This window comes from Chiloscyllium plagiosum, chromosome 44 (genome assembly GCF_004010195.1).
Source record: "Chiloscyllium plagiosum isolate BGI_BamShark_2017 chromosome 44, ASM401019v2, whole genome shotgun sequence".
Classification (NCBI taxonomy): Eukaryota; Metazoa; Chordata; class Chondrichthyes; order Orectolobiformes; family Hemiscylliidae; genus Chiloscyllium; species Chiloscyllium plagiosum.
This window is the reverse complement of record NC_057753.1, coordinates 12,475,784-12,486,765: the sequence shown is the minus strand read 5'-3', so window position 1 is coordinate 12,486,765 and position 10,982 is coordinate 12,475,784. Positions and strand designations below refer to the sequence as shown.

At 40.4% G+C, this 10,982-nt stretch overlaps 1 gene segment (V, D, J or C); it reads right to left on the bottom strand.

Moving 5' to 3' along the window:
- Positions 1 to 9,152: 9,152 nt before the first annotated feature.
- Positions 9,153 to 10,514, bottom strand: LOC122543671. The segment is given in 2 exon segments: positions 9,153 to 9,520; positions 10,458 to 10,514. Coding segments are annotated over 2 exon segments (420 nt in total).
- Positions 10,515 to 10,982: the final 468 nt, after the last annotated feature.

The window sequence follows — 10,982 nt, the reverse complement described above, 5'->3', positions numbered from 1 at the left end:
AGGCTTCTGGACTTAATATTGAATTCAGCACCTTCAAATTGTGAATCATCAAGCGCTTCTTTCAGTTTTACGTGCTACATTCTCCCATTTCTTTCCTTTAATTTAACCTTACTTGATAAATTGAATGACACTATGTTCGCTTTCCCATACCCAAACTCCAGTGGTACTGTCTTCCCTTTCAAGTCTGGTAGTTAGATACACCATTACTCTGCCATTCTCACATTACCATAATTTAATCTGAACTACGAACGTCTTTTTTCCACAGCACTCTACATCCCATTCCTCACCACTCCCCCAACTATACCACAGATGTTGCCCACTCCACACTTCACTTCAGCGCATTTGAAGAGTCATCTAGAATCGAATTATCAGCTTGTTCCCCGTGAATACTGTCTGACTCGTTGCGATCGCCAACATTCATTAAAAAATTTACCCCACTTTCCATTGAAAATCTCAAACAGATTGATCAAGTCATTATTAAATTGCTAACCACTCGGAACTCGTTCTGAGATTGTTTTTTTCCACAATTTGTGTCTCATAACTGGAACCACGAATCAACGGTTTTCAGGGATGCTCAAACTGCTATGAGGCCAGCGATTTCCAACATTGCTAATCCAGTGGCTCACGAGAGTGTGTACAGGAATCCACATCTCAGAATTCGCAGGGCATTATTATTATCATCATCATAATCAACATTATCATCATCATAATTTTACTAAATAGTGTGTGTGGGCGTTTCAGTGATATCTGTCACCCGCTGACAATAAACATTTATATTGATATAATGTGGCAGTCAATGTTCCCATTAATGTTTAACACCAACCGAAGGGACATGTAGACCAAACATAATTGGGAATAAGTTTGAATCCTGCTGCTGAAGTGTATCAGTAATTGAAATACTGGAATGAATAACGCAATTTGTCCAAGTGGAGTCATCAACATATTCTTGAACTGTTCTCTGAACATAGCCTGAATTACAAATAATAGCATCTCAGGATCTGAAGCATAAATCCAATTTCCCGCAGAGCCATACAGCCGCATAACCCTACAAATACAGTTGGTACCAAATAAAATTCAGCAGAAAAGATATCCATAACATGATGAAATAACCGAGATAACAACTAGAAGAATTGTGGATTTCCTTCGGATCTCCAACTCTGGGTCTCTTACAGTTTTCCTCGTCACTCTGATTAAGTGGTATTCTCCAGGCTTTGCTGGTCACCAAGATAAGTCAAATGGTTAAAGAATTGAACAGGAGAATAAGGGCAAATTAAACTGCTGGGGTTAGAATGCGTTGAAGAAACTCTATTAAAGCCCAAGTAGGAGATTCAAGAATTCCAACTGTTCCACCAGAAAACCAGGTGATGTTCTCCAGCCAGTACTCATACATTAACACAAATGTTTTTCATACGGCTTAATTCAGTCACTGTTACTTGAACCATAAGCACTGTCTTCTCGTTGCAGTATTTGCATTTTTGCTTCTGGCAACAAATGGTGACAAATCAATCAAAAGTGAAAGAGACAGTGAGTCAGTATGTATCTTTTTCAATCTCTCACATTGTTATTAAATTTCATATGGTCCTGCTGAACAAGACGTTATGTCCACAACAAAGATCTCAATAGTATTCGCGCTATCTTCGAATCATATAATCCGTGCCACTCTCAATAAAGTTCAGATTTAGCTCAAGTGTTTCACAGTATCGTCCCACCACCAACTTCTAAACGCAACTGAAGTCGTCCTCCACCTTTTCAGTCCTACAAAAGTAATCAAGATTATTTTCGTGATTCCTTGTCATTATGTTTCATCTAATGTTAACTCAGAAACGAGGATTTGCACTACTTTAGACCATTAACTACTTTATACATTTACCAGTTACTGACTGACATTTCTCTCCTCTCCTGCTGTGAATATTCTTAACGAAGTTAGTACACCTAGTGATGGAATTAGAGATATTGGATCTGTCGACTTTCAATCACTGAAAATTTACATGTCGGTGATTAATTCTTCAATGAAAGTTATGTTATCATGGGGAGAAAGTGAATCTCCTCCTTTGCAAGTACCTTTTAAAGTTTTTGTTAAAGTGCGTCATATATTAGCGAGGTTTGAAAAGATTTGTAGCTAGGGTTGAAGTTCTGGATTTAAGTTACTCGCTGAGCTGGAAGGATTGTTTTGGTACCACATCAGGTAACATCATCAATGAGACTCGGGTGAAGTACTGGTGGTATGGTACGCTTTTTATTTATGTGTTTTGGATACCTTGGATTTGTGGCGTCATTTCAGATAGTTACGTCACTTCCTGTTTTTGCGTCCATTTCTTTCATGGTGAGTAAATGGGTCAAGTCAATGCACTTGTTTTGATAGAGATCCGGTTAGAATGCCATGCTTCTAGGAATTCTCTTCCACGTCTCTATTTGGATTGTCATGGGATGGATGTGTTTTCCAAGTGGGAGTGGTGTCCTTCCTCATCTGTAAGCGAAGATACAAGTGAGAGTGCGTCATGTCTTTTTGTGGCTAGTTGATGTTCATGTATACTGTTGGCTAGTTTTCTGCCTGTTTGTCCAAGGTAGTGTTTGTTACAGTTCTTGTAAGATATTTTGTAAATGAAATTAGTTTTGCTTATAGTCTGCTTCGGGTCTTTCAAGTCTATTAGCTGCTGTTTGAGTGTGTTGGTGCGTTTGTGGGCAACCATGAAGCTAAGAGGTCTGAGTAGTCTAGCAGACATTTCCGAGATGTTTTTAATGTAGGGCATGGTTTCTGGACGTGTTTTGTCTGCTTGCTTGAGCTTATTGTTGAAAAATCGGTGCATTACGGGCATTAGGTACCCATTCTTCTTTAGTACACTGATTTGTTGATTTTCCTCTGCTCTTCGTTGTTCTCCTGTGCTGCAGTGTGTGGTGGCTCATTGAAATAATGTTCTAATGCATCTTCTTTTGTGGATGTTGGGATATTTGCTTCTGTAGTTCAGTATTTGGTCCAGATGTGTTGTTTTGCTGTCGACACTGGTTTGAAATACCCCATTTACTGTTTGCTCTATTGCGACATCTCGGAATGACAGTTTGTTGTTGTTTTCCTCCTCTTTCCTCACCCCAGAAAAAGACATCTCCACAGTAAATGGCGTCACCAAATAAAGGAAACCTAAACATTTAAATAAAGAGAGGGCCATACCATCAGTGCTTCAACGGAGGGTCGCTGATGACGTTAGCTAGTATGACGATGAAACGTTTGAAATCAGGCCTTACTGCTCATCGAGAAAACTTACATCCAGTCATATATTGTTGAGAGCTGAACTTCTCCAGTAAGTCTGTTGCATTGTCTTCGTGCTCAAGTTGAATTATGGAAGTTCCAGCATTCGTCGTGTATGGAAATGGAACTGAAAGGTTGACTTTGATTTCTCATAGACAGTCACCGGTGTTGAAATGACAACAACTGCTACCAGATCTGCTGAGTTTCGCCAGCACGTTTGGTTTGTTTCAGATTCTGAGCATCCACAATTCCTTGCTTTATTGTTTTGGTGCAAGTTATAATAGAAAACACAGCAAATAATTCTTCTGATGATATCATCGAAAGATTCTGAAAATAAAACTTTGGGAAAATCTATGTTTACTTTTGTTTGCACATTTCAAAGAATCGAAACACTGCACAACTTAAACCATTTATGCGTTGCATCTGAAGCCACAGGACACTTTATTCCGATACCTGAGACACACAGGTGAAAATGGTTCAGCTATACAGGAGGCATCCTAGGCATTTTGTTGATCAAGTCTTTTCCCGCTGGAGTCAGTTGCAATAATATGAAGAACATTGGGAAAATAAACTTGAACAATCATAGGATCACTCCAGTGTGAAGGATGCCATTTGGCCTATTGAGGCTACACCAAATCTCCAAAGGACATCCCAACCATACCCACTGCCTTCCCATGGAATCCTGTACTTCCAATGGCTAATTGCATCCACCTAGCCGGCGCACCGCCAGAGAGCAAAGTGTATGCTTGTACAGATCATGTTAGTCTGAGATTCCTACATTATCAGAAACTTAGCTGGATATTATTTGTCTCTATTTTGATTGGGAACATTGATTGCATCCAACCAGTAGACTGGCATAAGAATGTGAGCTTGTATGCAGCGAGCTGTTAAGATCAGTATTGCACAATCAAGTGACTGGTAGTTAGGATTTGTTTTAAATCTCGAATGTAATCGTATAAGTCTTTACAGATAAAAAAGATAAAGATGCCAGCTCTGCAGAACATGTGATGGAAAATTAATCATTTCGTAGTAATTTGAGCCAGTAGAAACATAGAGTAATAAAAAATAGCAACACGAATACGTCATTCAGCACCTCGAGCCAGTTCCTCTTTTCAATGTAATTCTGGCTGCTCAGGGAGGTCAATACGCTAATCCCACCCTCCTCCCATACCCCTTGATCCCTTTGGAAATAAAAGCGAAATTCGATCGAGCATTCGAGAGGGAGAGAGATAATGAAAATGTCTATGTGAGAGAAAGATAGCGAGCTTGTGTATAAGAGAGGTAGATAATAAGATTGCGCATGCAAGAGAGAGAAGGCAAGATATGAAGAAGCGAATTGTCCCCGAACTCTTCTTTCCCAATATCTTCTTGCTTATGCAGCTGTCAATAGTGGGAAATGTTCCAATTTCTCTGGTCAGTTTTTGTCTTAAAATCTCAACACATTTCAATCTGAGCCATAGAAATTGAACAATAGTAATAACTAACTTCGCTGATTATTCAGCTTGTGAATTATATCATGCCAGCTCATGTCCCTGTTAAAAACGGGCACAACCTGCAGAATAAGAACTAATATGAGGCGTGATCGCCAGTGCAATAGATAATGCGCTTCCTGCTGCATCAGGCGATTGCATGCTTGATCCTAACATGCCTCCAGTCCATTTATTAGATGCAGAGTTCATCACTTGTCAAAGTAGACGGTTTTTGTTGCACTACTTAAACACTTCACTGGAAAATAGCTAATGTGAAAAGTGGCTGGTAGGATTCGAACATGTGCAACGATAGCATTGTTGTTGCAGTCATATTGTGGCCACAGTCGCCAGATGAACGCTGATAGTGTTGGTCCAAAGATCGCAATATGATCCCACCATCGAAAAAGGCGAATTGAACAGGACTGGCGCCGCTATGAGCCCAGAGTTTCCCTGTAATTCTGCTCCTTTTCGTTAATCCGACCTTCGAGGAAATAATACACTGAGAATGATAGATGAAGAGAAGTATCGGGTTTTGTGGACCCTGTTGAAAACCAGCTTCTGGATCAACACGTTTTTTACCGTTAATGTATGAACAAGAAACAACATTTTGTCGTATTTTCTTATTCACTGCATGAGGACGTCGCTGGTAAGGCAGCGTTTACTGTCCACCCCTAACAGAGGCAGCTAAGGGTCAACCACATTGCTGTGAGTCTGGAAGCAAAAATAGGACAGACAAGGAAAGGATGGCAGTTTCCTTCCCTAAAAGACATCAGTGAACCTGATGGGCTTTTCAGACAATCGACAATAGATTCATAATCATTATGAGGTAGATTTTTTTTGATTAAATTCAAATTCTACCATAGCAGGATTCGTAACTGTGCGCCCAGAAATTTACCTGGCTCTCTGCATTAACAGGCCAGCAGTAATACCAGGAGGTCATCTGCTCCTCGACCCCACCTACATTCTCTGATGAGGGTCAACCTTGTGAGGCAAGAGAGGGATCACCGAATGACAGCAGATGTAGTTCAGACACAAGCGAGGGGTGACTATGATGTATCTGAAATAAGCCTTTACTTTGGAATGAAGAAACTTGGTCAATAAGTAACTGTAAGAAGGTGAGGACTGCAGATGCTAGAGATCAAAGGAAAGAGTGTGTTGATGGAAAAGCACAGCCAGTCAGACAACATCCGAGTAGCATGAAAATGCTGAAGGACTTCTGCTTGAAATGTCAGTTCTCCTACTGCAACAATACTGCCTGACCGACTGTGCTTTCCAAGCACCACTCTCTTCGACACATTAGTAGCTGTTCCAAGTTGAGTATCGTCCATGCAAAAGAATAAGAATAGATTGAATAATGTGATTAAAAGCAATAGAAGACAACGGTTCATGACTGACAACAAAGTTATCCCAGTGACGAAGAATGATACTACTAAGAGTTTAAACCAAATATTGTTAACTCAAAGATTTAAAGGAAAAAATTGAAAAGTACATGTAGAGAGGTTAAGATGCAAAAGAGATTTTTTCTCAAAAAACCGTTGAAGATGGAGGTTTACTGCAAGAAGCAAACAAAACCGCATCTACTTGTTTAATAAATTAGTGACCGTTCAGTATGAATTTAATGGATTGAATATAGAAGGCGGAGACAGAGACAAGCCAAACCAATGATATCGTTCTCGTCTCAGGTGCAGAAGCCCATTTAAAACAGCAACTCACTGATTAGGACAACTCCATGCAGCCGATACACACAGCAAACAGCTCCTGGTAGACCTGAGCACGATAATGCAAACTATATGTGTCACTTTTCAATTAATAAAAAAGGAGAGAACAGACATTTTTGTTTGATAAATTCGATCAGAAGAAGAAAGTGGGCTCCGTGGTAAAGTACAAATAAGAAATGTTCTTCTCACACTTATTTTGCAAGTACATAGTACTTCGTTACTTATCAGAACTGCAAGCTTCCATGTTAATCTGATGCTTTCGTTTATACTCTGTCGATAAATTTGTTCAATGTCTCCTTCTGCATTACCTTCTAAACCCCCAAACTATCCACTCAGCATAAAGACAGCAAAACTACTGGAGACCAAGAAACTGCAACTTTCCCGCCAAAACAAACACACTATTCATTTTTGAATCTCAGCACGATTCTTGCACAGCAAACAAGTCAAAATTCTGACTCTCCCTTCCTAATCACATTGAGATGTACCTTCATCAGATTTGCTGTCAATGGCATCTTGGCAAGATCACTGGCATCGCAATCCAATTACTCTGATTCGAGTTTAGACGTCTTGGACCTATAATTCCATCTGGAGGTGTTTGACTGCTAATTCTCATAATATAGAGTTAAAGTCCAGTGTCTGGAAATGACCATGAAACTCTCATTGATATGCTTTCAACACTGTCTTGAGCAACGGCAATAAGTCCTTGTTTGTTACTCAAACCTTCTTGGAATGAAGAGAAATTTGGAAATTTCATAATAGGTTCCCTAACTCAAATAAATATGAATTCTTAAACCCTAGGGTTGCTGAACTGCGAAACGAATAATTCCTCCGTTGCTTTATATGTAAGGGGTTATATTTCATGCTCCTCCTGCCCTGTGGTGGCAGCCAGTTATTGTTTTTTTCCGCAACGTTCAGAGAAAGTGGACAACTTACAATCAGAGAGTCATAGAGATATACAGCAAGGAAAGAGGCTTGGACGACTAGAAAACCGAAAGAAATCTAGTTCCACTTGAAAGCATATTGCCTATATCATTCTTAGCGCTTCATATTCATTTTCAAATTATCTTTAAAATGTTTTAATTGTACCAGTCTCCAACACTTCATCGCAGAACTCAATCTATTAACATACAGCCCATGCATAAAAATGTTGCACTCTAGGTCCCTTTTAAATCTTTTCACTCTCACCCTAAACTTATGTCCAACAGTTTGTAGTCCCTCACCTCAGGGAAATGAATTGCCTAATCAGCCTATCAAGGCCCCGATGATTATTTATACCTCTGTAAGATCAACCCTCATTCTCCGACGCTCCAGGGGAAATAGCTCCAGCCTGTTCGGCATCTCACAACAGCTCAAACCCTCCAACACTAGCACATCCTTGTAAATCTTTTGACAGTGTGTTCTGCTTGCGTGCACGCATACATACAGTAGTCATTAACAACATGGCATGCATTTTTGAACTAATTATTTTTTGATGGTCGTCATAACTGGTCAGCTTTCCAAATGACTTCTACGTACAAAGTTAATGCACCAAGTGAACGGACTGCCTGTAGTGGAGTTCAGCAGGGTGCAATTACAAAAATATTTTCATAATCCTGTAGCATGGACATGATGGGCCATTGGGCCTGTTTATGCACTGTTCTGTGACTGACTCTAACTGTTGGTTCAGCGTCTTGACTGAATCAACAGGAAGATAAGACATTATTAGTGTTGGTGGTACTGAGGTGTCAGACCCTGTTTTGCAACCCTATACAATGACGTACTGAGACAAAGACTGAACACTCTTATAAACTTTCCGTGCAGCTGCCGCTCATAAACTCTCGTGACTATTTGTGGTTTCCATCAATAGGTTTCACCACTCCTATAACGAAAGAGTTATTCTGACTGTGCAGAATGTGTTAACTCCTGAGGGGTGCCAAGTCCCACGTGCGACCCTTAATCTGCAGAAGCGGATTTAAATCGATTCGAGCATCCACATTCAAGAATGTCTCTTTCGTTCTCAGTTTCAAAATAGGATTCTGTTCTTTATGAATTGTCGTCTGTAAAAGAGGAACCCGTTGCTCTTTACAGAAGTTAAATTTGCAGTAGGAACTGCTGGCAAAGAATGAAACGTTTACATGAATGATGAAAAATGTTAATTTGCATCCAGACGAACAGTAGAGTGAGGGAAGGTTTCACTGGCGGCTCGGACTCATTACTCAGTCATCACAATGTATTTTTGATTGGGTAATATTTTACCGATGTGAATTAGATCCCGCTTTCTTATTGACATATTAATCAAGTCTGCATGATGCTGGATCACTGAATCAATCCTTCATCTTTCTAGAAGTGGAAGAAAGGACGTACAGCGGCAGTACTCAGTAACACGCAGTGTTTTTGATGTCATTCTATTTTCACGAGTGCGTGATTATTACAATTACGTGGCAGGCTATTATCTCTCAAAAGAACCCTGCAATTCCCCATGTCGTTGGAGGATTCGGTTTAAACTACTGGTTGCTACATTTCCTACACCACATCATCATTGAAACGTTGAAACACCTTTGGACATCTCAAAACGCCCAAAACAAGTTATTTGTACGTAATTCATTGAACTAATATTAATTCATTTTACTTAGATTACTAACTTTTAAAGTTTGGTGCTCATACGAGAGGTATATGCTATCACCATGAACTCGGATACCACTTCAGATCCGTCCCTGATTTCACTGTTTCCTTGACGCGCTATCATGTGCAGTTGCTCTCTGACAGTTTTTGTACAGGGTCAGCCATGTTCCGAGTCTCTGTGGGGCTCAGTGCGCAGTAATACACTGCGGAGTCTGTAAGTTCTGTTTTCAACACGTTCAGCTGGATAGTGCGGTTCACATGATCAAACTTCGAGGAAAACCGGTCTTCTGGAAGTCTGTCTGTGGTGCTGATATATTGGTTTCTCTTTAGGAGAAATTCCATGAAGCCGCTGGAATGCTGCCTGTACCAGAACAGGGAAGGATCGCTGCTTGTTGTAGCCGTGTAATTGCAAAATAGCAGGACATCATCCCCCTCATTCACTGCGATTGTATCCGGTCGTTGCGTGACGGAATCTGCACAACAAAGTCCTGAAAGATACAAGAGTGAGAGTAAATTTTAAAAATTACTTCATAGTGTCATTCAGATGTACAGATTGGGAACAGACCCTTCGGTCCAATCAATCCATGCCGAACAGATAGCCCAACCCAAACTAGTCCCAACTGCCAGTGACCAGCCCATATTCCTCCAAACTGTTCCTATTCATGTACCCATCCAAATGCCTCTTAAATGTTGCAAATATATCAGCGTTCACCACATCCTCTGGCAGCTCATTCCATACACGTACCCACTCTCTACGTGAAAAAGTTGCCCCTTAGGTGTTTTTTATATCTTTTTCCTTTCACCCTAAACCTATACCTTCTAGTTCTGGACTCCCCAACCCCAGGGAAAATACTTTGCCTATTTACCCTATCCACGACCCTCATAATTTGATCAACCTCTATAAGGTCACCCCTCAGCTCCCGACGCTCCAGAGAAAACAGCCCCAGCCTGTTCAGCCTCGAATCAGGCCGTTCACCTTGAAAAGTAGACAGAGAAAGAGCAGGCAGGGAAACTGGAAAAGAATCAATTTCATACAACTCAGCGACTGGAACTGATATGGACTTTGACAGATGAAATAAAATGTTTTTATTTAAAACACAGGCAACACTATTAACGACGTAATTTCCCATTCCCTTTCCGAGCGGATAACTGAAAACAGTCCGTGAGTTTAAAAGTCCGTCCTTTGTCATGTCATTTCAATCGCTTCAGTCCTGTCTGGATTCCCAGCCTAACTGTTCCACTGTCATTGTCCAAGTATAGTCATTAATTTCTCCCAGGCTTTGCATAGTTTTCAGAAATCTTAGACGCAGGTGATTTTCATTTGTGGAAAACGTGTTTCTGCCTCTGTGTTGCCAGAACTGCTCAAATCAACGTATTTCCCGGCAAAGCACTGAAGCATAAAAGTTCCACAAGTTGTGAACCTACCATTTAGAAGGGTTGCAGCTGTGAGTAATAAACAAAGAGTTCCAGACGACATGTTTGCACCGATATCACGTTGAATATGGGCAGAACTGGCCGAAGCTAAAATTGTTTTCGTCAAGAGTTGGGAAAGGATTGACTAACTTACGGATCTCTGCTTATTGGTTCATTATTGGCAAAGACACCTCGTGACAGACATGAAACTTGGAGCTGCTTCATTTTTTAATTGGACCACTTTAACTCTCGTGTGAGGACCGCTTCATGCCGTAACTATTGTGAAAAAAGAGCAAAGTTCTGATAAACGGCTTCTGGTACTCAAACGTTGATTCTGTTTTTTCTTCACAGAATTGCCAGACTGTCTGAATTTCTCCAGTTATTTTCGCTATTGTTTCAGATATCCAGTAACTGCGATTCTTTATTATTTGTTTTAAAAAAAACAGTCAAGTTGTTCATCTGGCAACACGGTATTGTACAGAGTTTAAACCACATGTTGTCCTAAAACATGTCGGCAACCCTAAAAGAAGTAAAGTA